Raw genomic sequence first — 26,744 nt, 5'->3', positions numbered from 1 at the left:
GTCCTGGAAGAAACTGGCCGTGTGACTAATGGACTTTAATGGGTATATATATATTTTTGCCTTGCCTTGCCAGAAATAACTTTGTATGCACAGTGCCTTGGTTCTAATTAAGTACTCAAAAAAAAAAAAAAAAGAAAGAAAAAGAAAAAAGTTTATGAGAATGAATAGTGCCTAACTGGCCAGACTGAAATAGTACAGGTTCTCCCCTGTACCTCCCACCCCACAGGACACTCTGCTGTGGCCCTCGTTTGATCTAGAAGCAGTTCTACATTTGAGGGCAATTAAAATGGCAGATCCTAGACCTGATGGTGTGTTTGAAGGTAGAGCTTTTTGTTGGTAAGGACCTATGGTATCAGAATGACTATACAGACGATCCTAGATGGGAGAGAGTAAGTTTTGAACAGAGTTTTCAGGAAAAGCTAGGAAATTATTTAAACGCCAGCAGAGACAAAGGTTGCATCTATTTTATGTTCGAAGTGCTAATTTTATGCATCTCAGTTACCGGCTCTAAAATGAGTTAAGGAAAATACCAACTGTTAGCTCACCTGGCTCTTATTTAGCTTTCAGAATCCTATTTCTTTCTCTTGTCTTTTTCTAAAGATTGATTTATTTATTTTGGCTGCCGTTGGGTCTTTTTTTAAAAATTAATTAATTAATTTATGGCTGCATTGGGTCTTCGTTGCTGTGCGGGCTTTCTCTAGTTGTGTTGAGCGGGGGCTACTCTTCGTTGCCGTGCGCGGGCCACTCATTGCAGTGGATTCTCTTGTTGCGGAGCACAGGCTCTAGGCACGTGGCTTCACTACTTGTGGCTGGCGGGCTCTAGAGTGCAGGCCCGGCAGTTGTGGCGCAAGGGCTCAGTTGCTCCGTGGCATGTGGGATCTTCCTGAACCAGGGATCAAACCCGTGTCCCCTGTGTTGGCAGGCAGATTCTTAACCACTGAGCCACAAGGGAAGTCCCTGCGTTGGGTCTTTGTTGCTGCACATGGGCTTTCTCTAGTTGTGGTGAGCGGGGGCTACTCTGTTGCTGTGCACGGGCTTCTCATTGCCGTGGCTTCTCTTGTTGCGAGCACGGGCTCTAGGCACACGGCCTCAGTGGTGTGGCTCACAGGCTCTAGAGTGCAGGCTCAGTAGTTGTGGCACACGGGCTTAGTTGCTCCGCGGCATGTGGGGTCTTCCCCAACCAGGGATTGAACCCGTGTCCCCTGCATTGGCAGGCGGATTCTTAACCGCTGTGTCACCAGGGAAGTCCTATCACAGGATATTGAATATAGTTCCCTGTGCTATACAGTAGGACCTTGTTGTTTATCCATCTTATGTATATTAGTTTGCATCTGCTAATCGCACACTCCCAATCCTTCCTTCTCCCCAACCCGCTCTCCCTTGGCAACCACAAGTCTGTTCTCTATGTCTGTCTGTTTCTGTTTCATAGATATGTTCATTTGTGTTGTATTTTAGATTCCATATATGTGATATCATAGGGTATTTGTCTTTTTCTTTCTCACTTACTTCACTTAGTATGATAATCTCTAAGTCCATTCATATTGCTGCAAATGGCTTTATTTCATTCTTTTATGGCTGAGTAATCTGTTATGTATATATATACCATATCTTCTTTATACATTCATCTGTCAGTGGACATTCAGGTTGTTTCCATGTCTTGGCTATTGTAAATAGTGCTGCTATGAACATAGGGGTGTATGTATCCTTTTGAATTATAGTTTTGTCTGGGTATATGCCCAGGAGTGGATTGCTAGCTCATATGGCAACTCTATTTTTAGTTTTCTGAGGAACCTCCATACTGTTTTCCATAATGGCTGCACCAATCTACATTCCCATCAACAGTGTAGGAGGGTTCCCTTTTCTCCACACCCTGTCCAACATTTGTTATTTGTAGACTTTTTAATGATGGCCATTCTGACCAGTGTGAGGTGGTACCTCATTGTAGTTTTGATTTGCATTTCTCTCATAATTAGTGATGTTGAGCATCTTTTCATGTTCCTATTGGCCATCTGTATGTCTTCTTTGGAGATATGTCTATTTAGGTCTTCTGCCCAAAAAACAATTTCTAATATCCTTCATGCTGCACTGTAATTAGATCCCAGTTTTTTTTTGTTTTGTTTTGTTTTTGCGGTACACTGGCCTCTCACTGTTGTGGCCTCTCCCGTTGCGGAGCACAGGCTCCGGACGCGCAGGCTTAGCGGCCATGGCTCACGGGCCCTAGCCGCTCTGCGGCATGTGGGATCTTCCCGGACCGGGGCGCGAACCCGTGTACCCTGCATAGGCAGGCGGACTCTCAACCACTGCGCCACCAGGGAAGCCAGATCCCAGTTTTAATAGAAAAGTCTAGAAATTCTTAGGATCCCATTCCTAGGTAGTATATCTCATCTTTTAACTAGTCTTAGGGTTTTTTGGTGGTTGTTTTTTTTTGCCCTTAGGGTTATTTTTTTAAACGTATTTTTTTATAGTAGCTTACACCAACTTTTTGCTTATTCACTATATATTATGAGCTCTTTATTCAGTTTATGGTTCTTAATTACATGAAAGAGTTTCAAGCTGTCCACGGCACAGGCGTCATCTTTGAATCACTCAGGTAGGATAAAACTAAAGCTACTAATGCAAGTTCCAACTAGTAACCTATAATCACTTCGACCTGTAATTCTCAACCTGGGTGTACGTTAGAATCACCTGGGGGAAATTTACAAAATACCTGTGCCTGGGTCCCACCGTAACCCAACAGTCAGACTCTCGAGGATGGGGCCCAGGCATCAGTATTTGTACAGCTCCCAGATGGTGATATTGAGTAGCCGGGATCCAGGACCGTTGAGCTGGAGTTCACACTGGGAAAGCAGCAGCTGCTAGAACTTCTAAAGTGGATTAGCTCTTTAGCTTGCTGAATGCTGGAAAATAATTACTATTAGAGAGTTCAGAGAAACATGTATCAAATTTTGCATTTATAAGATGGCATCTGAATCAAATTATTCCTTAACCTTTTTTTCTGGCCTAATTAAATTTTGAGAATTTAAGTATGGATGAGCTAACCATTGGAACTTTTAGTTCCTCATTGTAGAACCCTTTTCCTCATCTGTTTGACTTTGGTGTTGGTAATTGTCTTTTCAGAGCAATAATGTCCTTTTGTCTTTAGCAGGAAATGAAACTTGGGTCTGATTATGTATGCATACACTAGCACCTTTTTTTTTTTTTTTGACGCAAGTGAAACTGCCTGTAAACTTCAGCAGCTGTGCAAAACCCAGGCTTGTTCTTGGGCTGAGGGAGCACCATCACTCTGGGCTCTTGGAATGAGTGAGTCATGCTCTCTGCAGGCACACAGTACTTAATCACTTGTTTTCTGTGTACCAGGAAGAAGAGGGCATATGAAAATAGAAGCCATGTCGTGCCAAATGGATCTGAAATAAGAGTGGAAATGTTGACCTAAGGGGTCAAACAATTGAGCTTATGACAAACTACTTATGTCTTTGGGTGTATGTTACTTTAATGGTTTCACTAATTAAAATTTGGCATTATTTCTAAAATACTATGCTTTTGTAATTTGTAAGCAGCTCTACTCTTTACTAGATAACGTTGATAATCCTAAATTTTAAAACCTATTTGCAAACTTCAAATGTTTCTCTTTTGAAATTGTGTGCCACATTGGAATATACCTTTCGAAGGAAGGATTAGAAAGCAATATGTTTGTTGGAGCAGATCAATTACATGGCTTTTCTTTGTGGAAGGAAGGGACAAGCCCACTGGCCGTTTTCCCTGCCATTCCAATGCCTTCTGCCTCCGGAGTAGGCATTAATAATGGTGACAGAGTGTCCATTACTAAGCATAGTTGCTACATATGCCGAGACCAGTATGGTTCATACATGTCCTCTATACAAACAGTCTGCTAATGCTTTTATTTATTTTTATCTCCTTAATGAAGAGTAACAGGTTAAAAAATACACACACACATATTTTGAAGTGTCTGTTGTGTGCCAGGAACTGTACCAGGCATAAAGTCGTAGTGGCTCAAAAAGACACACTCAGCCTCCATTCTTGTGCCCGTTATATATAGCCTATTTCAGGCCTTCCTCCACTGGCTTCTCGCTATATTGGTGTGAGAAGCTGTGGACACCTGCTAAGAGATTTTAAGATAATTTAAAATTTCCCAGAATTTTTAGTTAAGTCTTTCATTGTGAGAAATCACATGCTCATCGTTTATGGTTTGGTTCAGTAACTATTGAATGAGTCCCTGTTGTGTGTCAGACACTGTGCTAGGCTGCAGGCATACAGTGGTAAACAAAATAGGCCTAGAATTAAATAAACCGATAGAAGAGTCGAGACTTAATAGTCTGTCTTTTAATTGGTAAGTTGAAACTTTACGTTTATTATAATTATTAATATATTATGAGTTATTTTCACCTTTTATTCATGTTTTCCATTTATTGTGCTTTTCTCAGTTTTTTTGTTCTATCACCTTTTACTGTGTTCCGTAGGATGGTATGAATTTTATTTTTACTTTAAAATTTTTTTAATCTTCTGGATGGTATGAATTTTTATCAGATGTCTTTCTGTTGCTGATTAAAAGCTACCCATTCTGTTTTTTGTTCTTCTATGGTTTCTCAAAACTTAGGACCCTAGTACTTATTTTCATGTATATAACTAAAGTCTACTGATGTCTGTGTCTTTTTCCCAAGTATATTTTAACCTTCATTTAGACTCTACTGCTTCTAAATTTCCCCTCTCCAGTGTAGGGGACTTTAGAGGGGGGGAGGAAGCTGGCAGTTATGCTTGATTTGCCATTTGGACCTGAATTGGGTTGCTAGGACTCTTTCTGCGTGCCTAATTTTGAGCTGCATCAGAGCCCTGTATCTGTTTCACATTCTGAAGAAACAGAATTTTGGGGGCATATCTAAGCATTGAGATATTTTCATAAAACATTTATTATTCTCAGAAGGCTTTTAGGGATTATGGCCTTAAGATTTAATGTAAAAAACAATCGAAGTTGGGTTTTTCCTTTTTTATCCTTTCCTTTTTAAATAAAAAGCCGTATGTAGACCCTTGAAATAAAAATCTGTAGAGAGATTTAGTGAGTGCTAGGAACCTGGAATTTTAAATGCATATACCTTTCCCAACTTGAGGTAAAAGTTATTGAACATTTATGTGCCAGGCATTGTGCTGGGTACTTTCACATAATTCTTCCATTTAATCCTCATAAAAATCCTGCAAGTTAGATGGAATTCCCGCTTATGAAAGAGGGACCTGAAGTTGAAAGGGGTTCCAAGACTGCAGTAGAGCTGGGACTTTTCACTTAGGACATGGAACGCAGGCTGTGCCCATGTCACTCAGAATCTCTTGACTCTGTCCAGCCTTACAGTTGCAGATTTGGAACCAGGTCACCCTCATGCACACTCCTGTCACCTGGATCTCTGGCTTTAGGCTTGCCTTCTCCCATCCATCCTCTGCATACTAGCCCCAGTGTTCAATCTCAAATGCAAATCTGCCCTCTCTGGAGGGAATGTCTCCTGAATTTACTGCCTGTGGGCCTCCTGAGTTGGTCCCTGTTTGGTTTTTCAGCCTCATTCTTACAGCTTCCTGCCTTTTACCTTAAGGGCTTACAGTACCAAACCGTTTAGAGTCCTCCTTGCATTCAGTAAATACTTGAGTGCCTGTTATGTGTTATACAGTCTGCTGCATGTGGGCCTGCCCAGGGCTTTTCTCATGATCTAGATGGAGGAGGTCTTGGCTCTGGACAAGGATAGTGGCCACGGGGATGGAGAGAAGTGAAACATTCATCAGATATGAGGAGGTAGAATCAACAGGACTGGTGAGGAAGAAAGCTGTTTTTTTTTTTTTGGCCTCATCATGCAGCTTGTGGGATCTCAGTTCCCCAACCAGGGACTGAACCCACGCCACAGCAGTGAAAATCCGGAATCCTAACCACTAGGTCACCAGGGAACTCCCAGGAAGAAAGCATTTTGAATGTCTCCCAGGTTCTGGCTTGTGTGGCTGGAATGATGGTGGTGAGCTGAAAGCCCCATACGAACTTAAAATGAGAGTATTATGTCTGAGTAGTTACACATGGTAGGGAAACTTATGGTGTTAGAGGTAGGATAGAGCCCTGGACTGAGAGTGGGATATGGGGTTTTGATTTTAACAAGCTGTGTAGTTAATATTGGACACTTTACCTCTGCCAGCCATGATATCTTTATTTGAAATAGAGCAGATGACTTTAACTTTGTTAGTTCAAATACTGAACCCTTCTAATGTGATTCAGTGCAAATTAGCTGACTCCAGCCTGCTTCTGCATTCTGTGTCGTTCGTTCATTTGTCTGTTCAGCATTTGGAGCCTGCTGTATATCATGCACTTGGGACATAAAGCTAAATGAGATCAGGTCTCCATGAATTTTCTGTTCTTGATGAGCTTCCTGTTCAGTCAGGGAGACAGGCAAGTCAGTAATTAGGTGCATTAAACCAAAATGAGATGCCACGATGCGTATACGAGCAGGGTTCAGGGGGATCACAAAAGAGAACCCGATCAGTTCTGCTGGGTGAGTGGAATGGGGAATGTGTCAGGGAACACCAGTGACCCTTGTTCTGAGTCTGGAATGAACAGCATGCCGAAGTGGGTGGGGAGCAGCATTCCAGGCCCAGCCTGTGCACACTTCTGGATGACTGTAGGAAGACAAGGATGCTGGGGTGGGGAGGCGGGAGGAGGGTAGACAGGAGGAGCCCACGCTGGGCCTTGAGAGCCTTTCCAAGGAATTTGGACTTTGTTTCTCAGGCTCTGGGGGGTCGGAGAAGACATATGACTGGATTAACAATGTTCTATGTTGTATGTATTTTTTTCATGCCTAATGTATTTCTTTTACAATATCAATGTTAGACAAACTAGACTTTAGGGCAAAGAGCATTATTTGAAATAAAGGCAGTTATTACATCCTGATAAATGGAGCAATTCACCAGGAAGATATAATAATCCTGAATCTGTATGTGCCTGACAACATAGTCTGAAAAAATATGAGGCAAAAATTAAGAAGGAAGAGTACACAAAGCATGAGATTTAAAAAAAAAAACGCTGTCAAAGTATTAGGCTAAGCAGTCAAAACATTAGCAAGTACATAGAGCAGTTGAATAAAATAATTAATAAAGTTGATAATGAGCCCTCACCCCAGAGTTGAATAGTGTATTCAAATGTTTGAAGTAAGAAATACTTTTAAAAGCATGACTTGAACAGACATATATGTATATACCTATAACTTCAGAAGCAAGAGTTTTGTGAAGTGTTTCCCCTTACATGGTACAGTTTTTCTCTTTTCTGTTTCTTTGCTGTTAGTGCTGGTCTCGTTGTACAAAATTGATATAATGACCCACCAACGGATTGAATTGACACCCTTTTTCTTGAAAACACTAAGAAAATATACGTGCTTTTCAAGTACACACAGAACATTTGCAAACTGGCTTTCTGGATTCCCCTCCCCACACCAAGCGTGTGGTACTCCTCTTGTTCTGCCTTTTGTCCTTCCCCCGCTAAAGCAAAGATGACTTTGACTCCTATTTTTACTGAGTCAAGGCCATACGATACATCCATCTGCTTCTCATCTCCATTTCTATATTTAGCCTTTTCATCTTTTCTTCTAGACTTAGAAGAAAGTAATATCTTTCATTTCCTAGGTTAACTTTTACACCTGTACTTTTGATTTCATTTTGTTTTCTTTTCCTCCTTAAATAGCTCCTGGTTTTTATGCCTAGACATTTCTCCTTGACCACCCTATCATGAACTCAGTCTTAATGGCCTAACTAATTCTCTCTCAAATAACCTCAAAGATTATTAGTGGCTATTATTTTTATTTTTATTTATTTATTTCTTTATGTGTGCCGGGTCTTAGTTGCGGCACGCGGGATCTTTTTTTTTTTTTAGTTGCGTCACGCGGGATCTAGTTCCCTGACCAGGGGTCGAACCCGGCCCCCCTGCATTGGGAGCGCAGAGTCTCAACCACTGGACCACCAGGGAAGTCCCAGTGACTATTATTTTTAGTCGTTAGACCGCAAAACTTAGTCATCTTTATAGTTTTTTTTTTAAGTGAAATTTTAATTTTCTTGAATGGCTGCTATAGTCACATGGTTCAAAATGCCAAAGGTGCAAAAGGGTATTACTGAGTTAGGAGGTTCTCGCCCACCTTTTCTCCTGCTGCTGTATAGCCTGCTTTTTCTTCCTTCCTCCTTCTTACTCAACTATGTCCTCATCTTATCCCTCTCAAGAGAAGATAGACGTTTCACTGTCATTTCAAAATTCACCCTCTTCCTGTCCTTTGTGTAGCTTCCTTTGGGGTGTTTCATGTTAATCTCCTTTTGTACATTCTTCACCTACTGCCCACCCTGCTCCCCAGGCTACCATATCCTTTCAAGCCAAGGCTCTTGTGATAAATAACCTTCTAGCTCCTTTTCCTGCTCGCAGTCTCCACCCCCGTTCAGTGCTGTCACCTAATCCCTGGCTGCAGTCTTGTTTTACTTTTGTCATTGTCTGCCTGCCAAGGCCTCCAGGAAGTAAGACTCATTAGTCTTTTATTCAGGTCTCTCCTTATTGGCCTCAGTTTACTTTTTCCAGTCTTATCAATAAAGATCTCCACCATACTAACGATACTCATTGGTCTTCTGATCTATACTGTTTGCTCCTTTATTTTTATATCTTAGCCTGATAACAGTGCCTGGTTCTTGGAAGGTACTTGATAAGTGTTTCCCCAGTGAAGGGACAGTTTCCAAAACAAACCTTGTACTTTCTTTCCGCTGCATTATTTTTCTTTCTGATTTCCTTATGCTTGAAGTTCCACTTCCTCTATGTAACTGTCCATGACTGTTTTAGCTCTAACTTTTTCATCCTCCTCCATATTCCTAGAGCTCATCTGAAACCCAAGGGATAGAGTCTTAAAACTGTGGTTGTTCATCTGAAGTCAGGGTGGGGTTATGAGTAGCTGGAGCTGTTTCCTTAGCAGGGGCACCTGTGTTGGCAGATGCTGAGATTTGGCCTGCCTGACAGGGATTCTGGTTATTTGAAAAGAAATCAGGGTACTTTTAGTTTGTACACCAACATGAATTCCAGAGTTAGAGTTAGATTTTTATAAATTAACAAAGAGGTAAAATTAATAAATACATAATTGATAATGGGTAAGGAACAACTTAGATAATATGATAAGCGAAAAAATAATGAAAAACAGATTTGTATAAAAATTTAAAACTGAAAATATTTACAAACACGTCAAAGAGTTGATGTTCTTAATATAAAAAGAATTCGTAAATCAATAAGGAACATAAAGAAAAATTGTTAGAGGATATGAATAAGAAAATCATAGAAGAAGAAACATAAGCAGTCAGTTTTATAATTAAATGTTTAATCTTACCAGCAATGAAAAGAAAATAAACATCATTTAGGCAATGGATGCCATCAAATTAGCAAAATTTAAAAAGAAATTCTAAATGATGGCAAAGCATAAGAAGCATTTTCATATGCTTCTGGCAGAAATCTAACTTGGTGCATAACCTTTGCAGAAAGCACTTTGGTAATATTTGAAAGCTTTCATTTTTTTTAATGTTTTCACCTATTAATTTCATTCCTAGGAACTGTTCTAAAGCTATTAATTAGGGAAATAAAGTATTTGCATAATGTTCATCATTGATCACAGTATTGTTTATAATAGAGAAAAATTGGAAATCACTTAAATGTCCAAGAGTGAGGAAGTGCTTCCTTAAGTGGAAAATTAGCCATGAAGTTATAATTTTGGAGAATATTTTAAAGATGTGAGAAAATACGAAATGGTATAAGAAAAATTAACATATAGTCTTGTGTTTGCAATATTGCAGTTGGATATGCACACAGACATATGTGAAATGTAGCAAAATAATGTTATCTCTGGGTGGCGGGATGGAAGTGATAAAATATTTTTTCCAATTTTATACAGTATTTATAATAAGAATGCATGTTATTTAAAATGTAAATATTGTCTTACTGATTAGTTCCATATATAAATTCTGAGGGAGGCACTGTAGTTGGATGGTTAAGAGCACAGGCCATGAGTCATGCAGACCTGGCTTTGAATTGCAGCTCTGCCCTTGATCCGTTGTATGACATGGCCACTTTACTTTTCTAAGGCTCCATTTCCTCATCTGTGAATTGGGACTCCTAATACCTAACTCATAGAATTGTTAGGGTTAGAAATGATAATGTGTATAACAGCCTTTAAAAAAATTAATTCCCTATTTTACTTTAATTCTTGAAATAAAAACAGAAGGTAACTTCTTTTTGCCTCCCATTGACTGTATCATTAACAACAGAGATGTTCAAGATACAATAGTCAAAAACTCTTCTGTAATTACCCACATGTGTTACAGATTGATTATACATTTCATTAAAATAGAATTTAAATGGTAATAACTAAAATGTAATTTAAATTTTCTGCTAAGAGAAATGCTGTTTTCATTCTTGCTAATTTTTTCCTGCTATTGAACCACCACTAATGTTACCTTTATCTCCATGGATATAACAGCCTTTTGTAGCCTGGGTTCCACAACAGAATTATGCCCTAATGTCCTCAGGCATCCTTTGCATGTAATGAATTAGCTTCTCTTCTGTGTGTCTAGAATGGTACAAACTATGTACCGTCCTTGGGAGAATTGAGAAAACAGTCATCCAAATCATTGTCTTGTTCTGTGGTTCAGATGAGGAACCCTGATTTGATGCCTGGCACATATTAGGCACTCAGTATAAATGGAAGCAATTCCTATTGTTTTTTCCATAGAAGTCACATAAAAGAGCACTTGCTTTCTGGGTTTCTTTGCTTGGTGTTAGCTTCTTTGGGAAAAGGTAAGTGCACATCTCTGTGGTGGTTTCTCAGGCCTTGTCTTTGGATCTGGGACTGGCCATGGCGACAGCACCTTGGATAACTCCTCGTTTGCCCTCTTGTAGTGTACCAGCCTCCTTCCTCCACTGCAGGGCGCCAGAGTACTGCCTCCCATCTGAGTAGAGTTTTAGAATTTCAGTTATCTCCCCATAACTGTCCGTATATTAGAAGGCTTATTCAGGTCGGAATTAATACCTGTCCACAAAGTGCTCGATAGTAATGTATTCAGTTCTGGGTGTTGAAAACTGCTCTTTTGGAAAGCTGATCATTTTTTAATATACTGCTAAAGATACCTTTTTTTTTTAATCGTCTTGTGACATTCCTGTGACATTTCTTTTTAAAAATTTAAAAATTTTTATACAATTTAAAAAGTTACTTTCCATTTACAGTTATTAGAAAATATTGGCTATATTCACCGTGTTGTAAAATACATCCTTGAGTCTATCTTACACCCAACAGTTTGTACCTCCCACTCCCTCACCCTTATATTGCCCCTTCTCCCTTCCCTCTCCTCACTGGTAACCACTAGTTTGTTCTCTGTAAAGATACTGTTTTAATATGTTTTCTGATGAATATGTTTTCATGATTGCTTCTTATTTTATTTTAGCTACTGATCTACTTCTTGCCTGGAATCCCATTTGTCTGGGGTTGGTAGAAGGTGTTATTGGCAAAATTCAGCTTCACTCAGGTATGTTTCTGTAAACTCCTTAAACTTGTCAAATTTAATGTGGCATTCTATGACATTTTCTTCTTTGAGGATAAATGTAGATTCTGTAATGGCTTTGATTCCTTTACCTTAATTTTGGGTCTGCCCAAAGTGGGTATATTTCCATATAAGTGAAACAAAAATACAAGCATACCTCATTTTATTGTCCTTTGCAGATATTGCGTTTTTTTACAAATTGAAGGTTTATGGCAACCTGGCATCAAACAAATATATTGGTGCCGTTTTTCCAGCAGCATTTGCTCACTTCATGTCTCTGTGTCACATTTAGGTAATTCTTGCAATATTTCAAACTTTATATTTGTTATGGTGATCTGTGATAAGTGATCTTTGTTACTACTACAACTCACTGAAGGCTCAGATGATGGTTAACAGTTTTTAGCAAGAAAGTATTTTATTGTTTTTTGCTTGTTTGTTTGTTTTGGCTGTGCCATGCGGCATGTGGTACCTTAGTTCCCCCACCAGGGATCAAACCTGCGCCCCCTGCAGTGGAAGCATAGAGTCTTAACCACTGGACTGCCAGGGAAGTCCCAATAAAGTTTTTTTTTAATTGAAATATAGTTGATTTACAGTGTTGTGTTACTTTCTGGTGTACAGCAAAGTGATTCAGTTATACATGTATGTATTTATTCTTTTTCATATTCTTTTCCATTGTGGTTTATTACAGGATATTGAATATAATTCTCTGTGCTATACAGTAGGACCTTGTTGATTATCTATTTTATATATAGTAGTTTGTATCTGCTAATCCCAAACTCCTAATTTATCCCTCCCCTCCCCCTTTCCCTTTGGTAACCATAAGTTTGTTTTCTATGTCTGTGAGTCTTTCTCTGTTTCATAAATAAGTTTTTTTTTTTTTTCCGGCCACGCCACGCAACTTGCAGGATCTTAGTTCTCTGACCAGGAATTGAACCTGGGCCCTGGCAGTGAAAGCGCCGAGTCCTAACCACGGGACCACCAGGGAATTCCCTTGTGTCATATTTTAGATTCCACATATAAGTGATATCATATGGTATTTGTCTTTCTCTTTCTGACTTACTTCACTTAGTATGATAATCTCTAGGTCCGTCCATGTTGCTGCAAATGGCATTATTTCATTCTTTTTTTACGGATGAGTAATATTCCATTGTATTGTTTTTTTTAAAAAAAAAATATATAATCATATATGTATATACATATCACATCTTCATTATCCATTCATCTGTTCATGGACATTTAGGTTGTTTCCATGTCTTGGTTATTGTAAATAGTGCTGCTATGAACATTGGGGTGCATGTATCTTTTTGAATTATAGTTTTCTCCAAATATATGCCCAGGAGTGGGATTTCTGGATCATGTGGCAACTCTAGTTTTTTAGGGAACCTCCATACTGTTTTCCATAGTGACTGCACCAATTTACATTCCCACCAACAGCATAGGACGGTTCCCTTTTTTCCACACCCTCTCCAACGTTTGCTATTTGTAGACTTTTTAATGATGGCCATTCTGACCAGTGTGAGGTGGTACCTCATTGTAGTTTTGATTTTCATTTCTCTAATAATTAGCGATGATGAGCATCTTTTCATGTATCTGTTGGCCGTCTGTTTGTCTTCTTTGGAGAAATGTCTACTTAGGTCTTTTGCCCATTTTTTGATTGGGTTGTTTGTTCTTTTGTCATTGAGTTGTATGAGCTGTTTGTATATTTTGGAAATTAAGCACTTGTCAGTCACATGGTTTGCAAAGATTTTCTCCTAGTCTGTAGATTGTCTGTTTGTTTGTTTATGGTTTCCTTTGCTGTGCAAAAGCTTATAGGTTTGGATTAGGTCCCATTTGTTTCTTTTTGCTTTTATTTCTATTGCCTTGGGAGACTGACCTAAGAAAACATTGGTACTATTTATTTCAGAATGCTTTGCCTGTGTTCTCTTATAGGAGTTTTATGGTGTTATGTCTTATATTTAAGTCTTTAAGCCATTTTGAGTTTATTTTTGTGCATGGTGTGAGGGAGTGTTCTAACTTCATTGATTTATGTGGGCTGTTCAGCTTTCCCAACACCACTTGCTGAAGAGACTGTCTTTTCTCCGCTGTATATTCAGCAAGAAAGTTTTTTTTTTTTTTTGCGGTACGCGGGCCTCTCACTGTTGTGGCCTCTCCAATTGCGGAGCACAGGCTCCGAACGCGCAGGCTCAGCGGCCATGGCTCACGGGCCCAGCCACTCGGCGTCATGTGGGATCTTCCTGGACCGGGGCACGAACCTGTGTCCCCAGCATCAGCAGGCGGACTCTCAACCACTGCGCCACCAGGGAAGCCCAGAAAGTATTTTTAATTAAGGTATGTACATTTTTTAGACATAATGCCAGTCCACTTAATAGACTACAGTTTAGTGTAAACAACTGTACACTGGGAGACCCAAAAATGTTGTGTGACTCATTTTATTTGCTTTATTGCAGTGGTCTGGAACTGAATCCACAGTATCTCCAAGGGATGCCCAAAAAGCTTTAGAGAAAGGGGGGCATAATATTAAAATCCTTTCTTCCTCTTAAAAAAAACCCCACAAGCTATTAAATGCCTATTTTTAGGAATTGTATCAGAAACTGTGCTAGTCGGTGGAATACAATAATGAGCAATAACTGACCTGTTCCCACCATGAGCGGAGCTTATGGTTTAAGAGGGAAGTTAGACATTAGTGAGTAATCCTTGAAATAAATGTATAATTATTTGTGAATTGTGTTAGGTGCTCTGACAGAAAGATACACCAACCACACTGATTTTGAGGGAGAGGACAGTAAGAACAAGGCTGGAGAGGTAGGCAGGTGTCAGACCGGGACTGGTTGGCTTTGGGTTAGCTGTCCATTCCTAATATAGTCAACTCTGGCCAGGGAGGAGTATGGGTCTGTTAGTACACAGTGCAGTCCTTTCCGGGAGCTGTATCCAGGGCGGGCAAATTCATGGAAGCTCTAGATCATTCACTAAGCCCTCCATTTGAAGAACAGGCACCTGTGCTGAGTTCAGAGGGAATTTTGTTTGTAAGAAGGTAGGTGTTACGTAGGCAGGTCCCAAAAAGTCATGAAAAGGACTGAATGAAATATTTTAAGCACTAAATTTAAATATCTGTTTTTCCTTTGGTAGCAATTTTAATGTGAGTTAAGAGCTATAGGAAGCTTTGCTGTTATTGCTGTGTTATTGGGAGTGTAGCTACCTCTGTAGTGTGCTTTTAAAAATGCTTTAAAAATAAAATTACTGAGCGTTTGGAAGCTAGGTAATTTCTGGATGATATAAAGCACAAATTGCCGGAGACAGTCTAATATTCTTTTGCTAATTCTTGTGGTTATTTTCTGAAATGTGTCATCTATTTTATAGACACGAAAAGCTATTTATCACGGATATGCAGCTTGCTGAAAAACAAGCTGCATTTATCTACCACCTAGATTAAGGAATGAAACATGACGAATGTCTTTGGAGCCCTCACTGCCTTTCTCCAAGTATATCCTCTCCTGCCTTCTTCCCTTCAAGAGAGTCTGTGATTTTGAATATTGTACTTATTCGTCCCTTGATTTTCATTATTGCTGTTGTTACACATATATCCCTCGACAATATGTTGCTGAGCCTTGTGTTTGGGGAATTTTATATAAATGATATTAAGCTGTTTGTGTTCTTCCACTTCTCTCCACTCCCACAACTTGATGCTTTGTGATTTATCCACGTTGATATAGGAAACTTTAGTTCCTTATTTTCACTATTGCATGAATATATCATAATTTGTCCTTTTTTCTGTCATTGGGTAATTTTTGTCATTGTTGTTTGTTTTTTTGCCATTAGAAATAATACCACTGCGAGCATTATTGTACGTTCTGTCTTTGGTAGTTTTAAAATTCTTTCAATACAAAGGAGAAAAGCATTAGACATTGTGTAACCTGCTAAGTATTTTAGTCACACTCTCCTACCTGTCCACATTTACATACGTATATCTTTAATTCATTTATATGCTGACAGGATAATTTCACAGTTGAATGTTCTGAGCTAAAATTCATTTTCTATTGTTTAAGTGAAGCTTATGAAACTTTGGAGTTATTTTTCTCCAATTTCAGTTATATCTTGAAACAGTGAATAAATCACTGACATGAGTCAAGAGACCTGAATTCAGGCTGTATTTATTAGCTTTCAGATATAGGAGAAGTTACATAACATCTGTTTCATCTGTTGCTGTGTAAAAGCTGTCCCAAAAGTTAACGCCTTAAAACAACAACGTATAATAGCTCACGATTCTATGGGTCAGCCACGCGGCTCTTCTGCCCTTTTCTTCTGTTGGCTGGGGTCATCCATGTGGCAACATTCAGCTGGGGGTTTGCCTGGGGGCATCTCAGTTTTCCTTCATGTGGCATCTCTGTCCACGTGTCTCATCTCACAAGGCCTCTCCTTGGGGCCTGTCTCTCCTGGATACCTTAGCATCCTTTCAGGGTGCTAAGACGACAAGTTCCAATGTATAAGGGCTTATCAAGCCTCTGCTTGGGTCACTGAGCTTGCTAATATCCCATTGGTCTAAGGAGGTCACACATCCAAACGTAGAACTAACGTGGGAAGGGGCTTCACAAGGGTTTCCATCCCAGGAGGCTGGTTCATTGGGGGCCACAATGCCCCAGAGCCTCTACTTTATAAACTGTAAAACAAGAGTAAAACTAACTGCCCACTTTTTTTCCTTAGGGTATTGTGAATCTCAAATAAGATAATATACCTAAAGGTGCTTAGTAAATTATCACTATTTCATCAATTCTTTGGTTGCAAATACAAACCTATCAGTTTATGCAAACAAATTTTTATTAGGAATTCAAGGGAACAAAACCAAGAAATGGATTTGTTCAGGATCTGAGATTACTTTTGTGGCAGGTGGTATCTGACCACCACTTCCCCCTGTACAGCTCCTACAGTCTTCTCTTCTTTTGGCTGTCTCTGTTTCTGTGTTACATGGGACAGAATTTATGCATTTATGTGGTACTCAAACCAACCTCAGCCCTCAAGCCAACCAACATCTGATGTTCCCTACAACTCCTGGAGACTGACTAGCCATCTAGTTCAGACCCCTACGGAAGAGACTTTTTGGCTTACCTTGAGCCAGGGACCGTCCCTGGTCACAAAGTTCAAACATGCCCACTGCTCTAAGCGGGACAGGCAAGCAAAGCAGGAGGGTTTGTCCTTGGCAGACAACCCAAAGTCATTTCCTACAAGCAATGTACAAATATGTTACTGGCTGATGAGTTTGATGCAGTCAAAGTATGGTCATTAGGAGGTAGCGGAGGTGTGGGCAGTTCCTGTGGTCAGCCCGTTTACATGCACTTTCTCTCCTTGCACCACGTGCCTTTCTTTGGACCAAAAACAAGAAGTTGGTAGGCAGTGTAGATATCTGTTATATAGGATATTTTGGAAGAGGGAAAGGTGGGGAATAGAGTGAACTAGAGAAAAAAATACTAAAAAGAAGTAAAGAAGGGCAGGGAGGGTGTCTCAGTTTTTCACTCTCCTAACCTGTCCCTTTTTTTTTTTTTTTTTTCTTTTTTCTTCCTCCTGCCCCATCACTTCTAAGGTTTGGCTGTTAAGAAAGGGTGTGGGGAGGAAGCAAAGGAAAGTTTTTTCTGGGCCCCCTGCTGTTCTTCCCCTCACCCACAAGAGAACTGCAGCCGCACCCTGTGTATCAGTCCACCCCCAGCTCCCACCCCCTGAGCATCCATCTTACTCTTGTCACCTTCTCTTTCTTCATCCTTTGTCCTGGGCATGCCTCGTCTCCTCCCCTCCCTGTGTCCCATTAAAGCTCTTGCTCTGATCACACTACCACCTTGGCCGATGGGCAGTGTGTTCCTGGTATGTGTTGTAACGGAGATAATCACTCCATGTGCATTTTCCTACGGGGGCATCTTACCTTCTGGGGGTAGAAGATGAGGGGAATAAAATGTCTGTACTTAAACTTTTTCTCACTGCTGTTTCCCTCCTACTTAGTCTCTACATATTAATGCACGAATTTTCTTGCCTAGTGAGATGGGAACATAAGTTTACTTGAATAGTTGTCATTGACAGTCTAAAAACGGCGTGGGTGAGCCATGACTGTCATCAAGCTCATGGGATGTAAGCAGTCGTGACTTAGGAACCGTTAGTAGTTGGCTAGGGCTGCTGCAGCAAAGTTCCACAGACTGGGGGGCTTAAATAGAAATTTATTTTCTTGCAGTTCTGGAGGCTTGAAGTCTAAGATCAAGGTTTCATCAGGGTTGATTTCTTCTGAGATCTCTTTCGTTGGCTTGTAGATGGCTGTCTTCTCCTTGTTTCTTCACATCATCTTCACATTGTCTTCTCTCTGTGTAGTGTCTGTCTTCAAATTTCCTCTTATAAGGACACCAGTCGTATTGGATTAGAGCCCTCCCTAATGACCTCATTTAACTTACTTACACCTTTAAAGATCCCACTTTTTAGAATAGGGTCACATTCTGAGGCACTGGGGGTTAGGATTCAAACATATGAATTTTAAGGGAACATAATTCAGCCCTTAACAGGAACCTAACATTCACTGGAAAACTCACTGCAAAAGCATGTCAAAGAGAATTCCCCCCATTGCTTCTGACCCTTTGTTTTACAGTGGAATAGGCCATTCCCCAAATGTCACTGAGTAGGCACTGGCCCCAGCAGTGGACTAACCGTAAGATCACACAGTTGCCTTGGATCAGGTTACTTCATCCAAGCCTCAGTTGCCAACTATAAGACAAAGATGATGACACCTCCTAGATATGTTTATTGTAAGAGTTAATAAAACTTACATGAAGTGCTTAGCATAGCTCCTGTTAATAGTAGGCATTCAATAGATGCTGGCTATTACTAGTTTTTCCTTAGTTTTAAAGGTAACTTAGAGGTGTCACGTATATCACTAGAGAACCACTTAAGTTCTAGCTATACAATTTTGAACAAATTTTAAACTTAGACTTTTTTTCCCAATAATATTAATGTTTACTGAAACTAATGACACTAACATGTCACTAAAAGGTGACATGGTGGGGATTATAAAAAGTAATGTTTTTAGAAGTGAAATATTAGTAGCATTAGTGAAGGTTATATTTTATAATCCATCTGCCCCTTTAGAAAAATGTGTGTTGGAAGAATTTAAAAGTATTATTTGGTTGTGGTATCCTTTGCTGGTAATTGCCCTTCCTTTTAGCAAGCTCTGTCCCCAAAATTGTTCTATTAACCCTGGTGCCTAGAAAACAACAATTTAGAACCATTAGCCTTTCTTCAGTTTGGAAGATGTCTTCCCCAGACATATGCAGGCAGGTGGACTTTCAGCCAGGGTCTAATGCAGCCTATTTTTGACAACCTGAAGGTGTCTGACTTTGGTTTGATCACTTGGGATTTATTAAGATGAGGAACAGAAAGTAGAAGGGACATGTAATGTGCTAAATAGATGAAGGAAAAGCAAAGCTTCATGAAAAATCATTGTCTTCTATTCCTTGTAGTGTCCGGGGGGAGTAAGGATGATAGTCAAACTCTTACCACAGTTGTAATTACACATTAATTTTTTGTTTTCTTCTTTTTTGTTTGTCCTCTTCCACCCATCCTCCTTCCCCAGGGTATAAGCTCCAAGACAGGGGCTATGTGTGTTTTGCTCACTGCTGTGTCCCCCTGTGCAGTGGCTATTCAAAAATATTCAACAAATAGTTATTTAATAAATATTGACGGAGTGCCTATTATGTGCTGGGGGCTGCAGGATGAACAAAATTCAAAGCTTCCAGGAGCATAGAATCGAAGCCAAGAGATAGACATTAATTACCCCATCAGAATTTTATCATTAAACATAAGCTTCTGAAGAAGAAAAATGTAGGATGTTGTGAAGCACATAGCAGAGGGGCCTGACTGGTGGTAGCGGGGGCTCCTGGATGGAAGGCATCCCTGAGGAAGTGATGTCTGAGTTGAGGACTGAAATGTGTTTTCTCAATCACGGGAGTCTTTTTGCACAGCTGCTAACTCTGCCAACGACTACTTTCCTCTCATTCCCCACCCCTCACCTTGGCCCTGTCCAGATTATCATACTAATATTTCAGGCCTCAACCCAAACACCACTTCCTTAGGGATGCCTTCCATCCAGGAGATAGCTGTATCATCACAGAGCCAGGAAGAGATTGCTCGAGGCTGGAGGCTGTAAATGGATTACAAAAACTCTTTAAATTAAAATCTCCAGTAGCCCCCCCCTTACCTGTGGTTTCACTTTCCAAAGTTTCAGTTACCTGCGGTCAGCCATGGTCCGAAAATATTAAATGGAAAATTCCAAACAATTCATAAGTTTTAAATTGCACGCCATCCCGAGCGGTGTGATGAAATCTCACTGTTCTGCTTCCTCCTGCCTGGGATGTGAATCATCCCTTTGTCCAGCTTACCCACACTGTATGCTATCAGCCCATTAGTCACTTAGTCAGTTATCAGATCGACTGTTGAGGTATCACAGTGCTGTGTTCAAGTGATGCTTATTTTACTTAGTAATGATCCCAGTGTTCAAGAAAGCATGTATATATAGGGCTCGGTTCTACCTGTGGGTTCAGGCATCCACTTGGGGTCCTGGAACGTATCCCCGGGGGATACGTGTTTTGAAGACTGAGAAGAGGATAAGCTCGTTAGGGTAAGAAATATCTGAATATAAAATGCAAAAGTATTTTTCCTACAGTATATTCAGAAATAGTTTGAAGAGAGAATTGTCAGGAATCCTGATTAATTTAGCAATAGAGGCTTTTAGGTTAGTAGTAATTAAGTGAATTACTACTCCTAGTATTGAGCAGCTACAGACACAGTTCACTCAAGTCGTTCCCATTCATTCAAGTAGTACACACCATCTGCTGTTTCTTCACTTTTAAAGTGGTGAGGATATCTCGATCATTAAAATGCTAAAGTGTATTATGAGTATGATTTAAAAAGTTTGAGTTTGGTCCGTGGCTGTCAGTGGAGACCTTGCTATGACACTCAACGACATGAAATATTTTTATACTTTAGTGTTTAATGAATGGAGTGTCACCAGCGTTGCCTTAGTAGTTTCCTAAAAAGCCATTAGAAAACCCCACTGCTCAAGGGCACTGGAGAAAAAGGAAGAGAAGCCTGACAGGGTCCCTGCAGAGCTCTCAGCCTCTGCTGGAGCCCTGCTTCTCAGGCACGGTCTTTAGATAGTGCTTCTGTTTAAATACAAGTTCAATTGTCTGCGTACAGTTGCACTTGAGAGAAGTGGATTGTTTTATTGTCTACTGACAACTCATATAATAAAAACATGTAAGGATTGCGATGATGGTTGTACAACTCTAAATTCTTCAGAATCATTGACTTGTTATACTTAAAATGAGTGAATTTTAAGGTATATGAATTATATCTCAATAAAGCCATTGAAAATATTTAAGTCAGAGAATAGCTTTTGTTGTATCCTGTTGTCATTACTTCTGATTTTAACTTAATTTAAAAATTAAGTAATCTACCTTTTGGTAACAAAGGTGACTTTTTTTCACGTACTAAAGTTGATTTGAAGGAAGTATTTTAAAGAAACAGTGTTATTCGGGACTTCCCTGGTGGCGCAGTGGTTAAGAATCCACCTGCCAATGCAGGGGACACAGGTTCAATCCCTGGTCAGGGAAGATCCCACATGCCGCAGAGCAACTAAGCCCGTGTGCCATGACTGAGCCTGCACTCTAGAGCCCGTGAGCCACAACTACTGAAGCCCACACGCCTAGAGCCTGTGCTCTGCAACAAGAGAAGCCACCACAATGAGAAGTCCACGCACCGCATTGAAGTGTAGCCCCCCGCACCCCGCCGCAACTAGAGAAAGCCCGCGGGCAGCAACGAAAACCCAACTCAGCCAAAAAAAAAAAAAGAAAGAAACAGTATTATTCATAACATAACATTTCTACCAAATAATCTACAATGTAATTTAAAAACAGTCATTTTATATTCGCTTTTTCATTCATGAGGGTCTCAGAACTCCTTATTTTGGAGGTAAGATTTACATTGGTGACTAGGTTCCTGGTTAATCCTTAAAAGATTCTTTAATTGTAGTTTAGCTGACCTATTCTGTTAATAGCTTTGGGTCTTGGAAGCAGGCAGCTAAGTGGTACAATTGGTTCCTTTCTTTGGCATCTTCTTGTCTCTGGTTTTTGCTTCCCTCTTCCTTTTACTCTCTTCCCAGGTACCTCGGTGCTGAATGACCCTTCCCTCCTCTCTTTGCTCCCCTCAGCCTGCTCCATTACTTTATGCTTCAGAATTTTCCATCACCTCCCTTGTCCCTGATCTGAGCTCCAATCTCCTTGGTGCAGATGGTTCCACCTCCCCGGTAGGAGCAGTACTTGAACTGGACACATGAAGGTGCCCCATAGTTCTGAGCTCTCTCAAGGGTCATCAGATAAGCATGCTGCCTAGTTCTGAGCGTACCTCTAACTGGCAGATTTTTATATCTTCAGGCAGAGAGAAACTTTAGAGGCAAGCCAACTTGCCTCTTCTGTTTCACGATCGTTCCATTTTCTAGTTATAAATGAATTTGTTCTTAAACTCTAGTTGTTTCCCTCAATGATCCCTATGGCAGTGATATTAAAAGTTTTTTTACTCCATAAAGAGAAGAGGCTTGTTAAGGTAAGATTGACTGACTGACTGTATGGGCCAGCTATAAACGTGCTTCCTATATTTATTTCCTCCTTTATATTCTTATTGAACATTTTGAAGTGATTACAATCAAATTATTATCAGGTCTAATTGTGTTTAAGAAAGAAGATCTTGGTTCTTGGCTATCAGGTTTTTTACAGCCGGTAGGCTTGGGTCCCTTCATGCACAGGGGCCAATCACCTCCAACCTTGAAGCATACTTATGTCACCCCCCAAAGCAGTAATTTATCTTCATGATGATAAACCTTCATCATAAATAAAAATCCCAATTATATTTAGTATGCCTGGGTTTAATAGGTAGGAAAGTATGTAATATATTAACATTTTAAATAAACGTGTAAGAAAACATCTTAGCACTTTAGGAAGATAAAGATATAGTTATCTGGAAAATGTACTTTTTATTTTTATAATGTTGACTTTTTAAATTTTTATTTTATTTTATTTATTTTTGGCTGTGTTGGGTCTTCATTGCTGTGCACGGGCTTTCTCTAGTTGCAGCGAGCGGGGGCTACTCTTCGTTGTGGTGCGCGGGCTTCTCATTGCGGTGGCTTCTCTTGTTGCAGAGCACGGGCTCGAGGCGCGCGGGCTTCAGTAGTTGTGGCTGGTGGGCTCTAGATCGCAGGCTCAGTAGTTGTGGCACACAGGCTTAGTTGCTCCGCGGCATGTGGGATCTTCCCTGACCAGGGCTCGAACCCGTGTCCCCTGCATTGGCAGGCAGATTCTTAACCACTGTGCCACCAGGGAAGTCCCCACTTTTTGTTTGGCCGCACCATGCAGCTTGTGGGATCTCAGTTCCCCAACCAGGGATTGAACTCATCCCCTCAGCAGTGAAAGCGTGGAGTCCTAACCAGGACTGCCAGGGAACTCCCTGGAAAATGTACTTTTATATAGAAACTCATTTTGCCCATGGATACTCTGTAAGTTAGACTTTTATAGTTTTCTAGGACTATTATAAATAGAAAAGACTTTATATTTTTATGGCGTATAATAGATTATTTCATTTTATGGCAGGTCATTATTAAGGATTTTATTATTAGGATGAATTTAAATTCATAGGTTAAGCTGAAGATGCTTCTGATTCCACCATTTGATACTTTTGAAATGGAGCCTAATAAGTGTACCTCTTGGCCCTAGATGCTGTTCTTATGAGTCATTGTCAGTTTTCTATATACCCAGACTTAGGAAACTTTAGTAGGCAACAGAGCGACCCATCAAGAAACACTGAGTAGTTACTATGCTTGGAAAATGAACAAATTAATAATTGGCTCTTTGGTCACTGAGAGTATTAGAAGCCCAATATGATGTACTTTGAAAAAAATAGCTCTGGTGTGCTGGTACTGTTACTTGTATTTCTACTTAACTGATGTATAATGGTGTACGTTGCTCCCTGAAATATATTCAAAGATGTATAGTGCTCTATTTCCATTAGGAAAAGAAAGCATTTTTCTTAATGTAGTTTTAAAAAATAGAAATAACCTTAAATATAAAGCAAAATGTTATATTAAACATACCATGAATCCATATCTTTTAGTAGAAATCTAAATTCATGCATAAGTTTGCATAAAACCTATAGACTTATGCTCATATTCATTTAAAAGTACTAAATGGCCAATTAATAGCTTATGCAATAGGTATCAATGAAGTAGGTTTTATGTACACATTGGACTGAATTTAAATTCCTACCAAAGATTTGTTTTAAAAAAAAAAGAAAAGCAGGATCCTTCAAATTGGAACATAATTTATCTTGAGATAAGCCGTTAAGACATTACCCAATTATTAGAGTCTCTTAAAATGCATAGTGTGTTAATATATTATATAACGGATCATTTAACGATACTTCGTACATTTTAAAAAATGAGATCAAGAGAAACTAGACAGATTGTTTCTGACAGCAAGAGACTAGCAGTACTTGAAGAGATAATAGCCAAGAATTTTTGAAAACCAACTATAAATACAAGTCACAATGTCAAGAAATACTTTGAACTGCAAGGGAAAAAATACAAAGAAAACCACCCTTAGACACCTTGTAGTAAAACTGATGAAAACTAAAGACAAAGAAAACATCCTAAAGCAGCCAAAGAAAAACCACACATTAAATTCAAGGGCATTCAATCAGCCTTGATAGGAACAATGGAAGCTGGAAGACAGTGGAATGCTGTCTTCAAAGTGCCTGTCTAGAATTTTATACCTTCAAAAATTAAGGAAAAAAAGACATTTTGAGCCAAACAAAGAATTTGTCATCAGCAGTATCTGCACTAAAAGAAATACTAAGAATTCTTCAGGTAAAAGGAACATGATTCCAGATGGGAGTGTGGAGTTGTAGGAAGGAGTGAAGGTCAGTGGAAAGAGTAAATGTGTTGGTAAATTTAAATAAAGTTGGCGTTATATGAGGTTTAAAATTAACGCAGAATGAAAACACACAACAATAATAGTAACAATAGTGAGCTAGAAAGGGCTGGTGTTCTAAGGTCCTTTCACTGTCCAGGAACTGGCAAAAATACTAATTTACATTAGGCTTTTGTAAGTTAGGGCTCGTATTATCAGACCCTACAATATAACCACTAATAGCATAATAAAAGATTGTAAAAACCTAATAAAGGGGGAAATGGAATAATAATAATTTTAACACTTAATAATCCAAAAGAAGGCAAGAAAAGAAAGCATGTAGAACAGGTGGGACAAATGGTAAGACGGTAGAATGATTCTTAAGTTTATCAACAATTACATTACATACAAATGGACTTAGTACTCAGTTAAAAAACAAAGCTTTTCATAATGGAAAAACAATAAAATTCATCTACAAGCTGCTTTTAAGACAAATACCTTAGGTATATGTGTATGTATATAGAATGGTCCAAAGTAAAAGGATAGAAAAAAAAGAGAAACCAAGCAAATGCTAACCTACTGAAAAATAATGTGTCTATCCCAATATCAAAACAGACTTTAAGGCAAGAAGCATAAAGAAGATATACATTTCAAAAATAGCAAAAGTTCAAGTCACCAGAAAGATATAGCAATTTTAAATTTGTACACACCTAAGCCTTAAAATATAAAAAGGGCAATGAGTCATTTGCCTTAAACTTATTAGTTAGACTGTCAACTTGAAACGGCAGAGAAACATATGAGTATTCTTATTATCAGCTTGACACAGAAGAAAGGAAAGGTGAGCCAACTATAATCCCCTTTCCTAATTCTCTTTTTTCCTTCTTACCGACACATCTCCATTCTCTGATTCATCTGGTGCAAATGCAGACTCCGAGCATTTATTAGAGGCGTAATCTACAGACGCTCTTCAAGAATTTAAATATTTGTTACTTGAATATTATGTTACAACTTCGGAGTATGTAGTAACCACCTGGGTTAGTATTTATTGGCATGCGGATATAATTATAAATTCTATTGTGCTGATTTCGAGTGTTAAGGCAGCAGGGTTCTCTCTGCTTTGTCATTTCCCAGCTTCTCCTGTTGGACACTCCAGGTGACGTGGACCTAGGAGAGGTGAAGGAAGTGCTTTGTCCTCAGGAATATAGTCTGCAGGATTGGGACAAGCTAAAGGAGGAAAACATATGAGAGTCGTTATCAGATCCACCTTCTTTTTTATTTTTGCCTTTGGTTGTAACGTGAATGTTTATAGAGAGAAACAGAGAAACTGGAAAGTGTCCAAAAGAGCAGTGAAAACAGAACCTTTGTATGCTACAAAAGTAAATAAATAAGTTTTTTTTTCTCTAAAAGAATTAAGTCTTAAAAAAAAAATCCCATTGAACCAGTTCAAATCAGAACCAGTCTTTGGAAAAGGTGAGCCAGAAGAAAAATATCAGAAAAGCAAAATCATTTTCACGCAAATATTTCATTCACTTCAAGTGTCTGGCCCACAGAATACGTACTGCCTATGTATTTCTATCACTAGGGGCTCTTTTAGTTGAATCTCACTTAACCTGTTTGCCAGATTAACCAACATGCCTTACTGCCTCTGCAGAGTCTGTTGGTAGATGCATTGGATGCTCTGAAGGCCGGGGGAGACTGGGTAGGAAGCCCTCTCCCTTCTGGTGGATCGTGTTTATTTCCAATCCTGTTCATACTTGTTTTACTCGATATTGTAATTACATAGTTAAATAAGCCCATCAACTATGAGTATTGATACAAAAAGAAAGACTTCCTGTTTCTATGAAGGCTAAATTGAATGCTTTGGAAAGACTAGATAAAGCTGTGTTGCATCAAAAGAAAAAAAAATGGTAAATTACCCCACCAAATACTTATTAGGGGCTCATTCTCAAAGAATGTGGGAATTTAGTTCCCCGACCAGGGATCATCGAACCAGTGCCCCATGTAATGGAAGCGCAGAGTCCTAACTACTGGACCACCAGGAAATTCCCTAAATTATGTATGTTTAAAAGGTCATTGTTAAACTCTCAAGTAAGATTAAAAGGACTAATGCCAACAATGGTAACCAATTGCTCTCCTAGTCTCTGCTAGTCTCCTTATATGAGAGAACTCACGAGGTGGGGTTTGTATTAG

General features: G+C 39.4%; 1 protein-coding gene across 2 annotated transcripts in view; it reads left to right on the top strand.

Annotated features, from left to right (window-relative positions):
• Positions 1-26,744, top strand: part of INPP5F (inositol polyphosphate-5-phosphatase F) — a 92,324-nt gene that overhangs the window by 8,089 nt on the left and 57,491 nt on the right. For both annotated transcript variants that reach the window (XM_067709231.1, XM_067709232.1), the window contains exon 2: positions 11,485-11,565. In XM_067709231.1, coding sequence (XP_067565332.1) covers positions 11,485-11,565 — 81 coding nt within the window. The remainder of the gene's footprint in view (positions 1-11,484; positions 11,566-26,744) is intronic.

This window comes from Pseudorca crassidens, chromosome 16 (assembly GCF_039906515.1).
Source record: "Pseudorca crassidens isolate mPseCra1 chromosome 16, mPseCra1.hap1, whole genome shotgun sequence".
Taxonomy (NCBI): Eukaryota; Metazoa; Chordata; class Mammalia; order Artiodactyla; family Delphinidae; genus Pseudorca; species Pseudorca crassidens.
The sequence above is the reverse complement of the archived record's forward strand: the minus strand, read 5'-3'. Positions and strand labels throughout refer to the sequence as shown.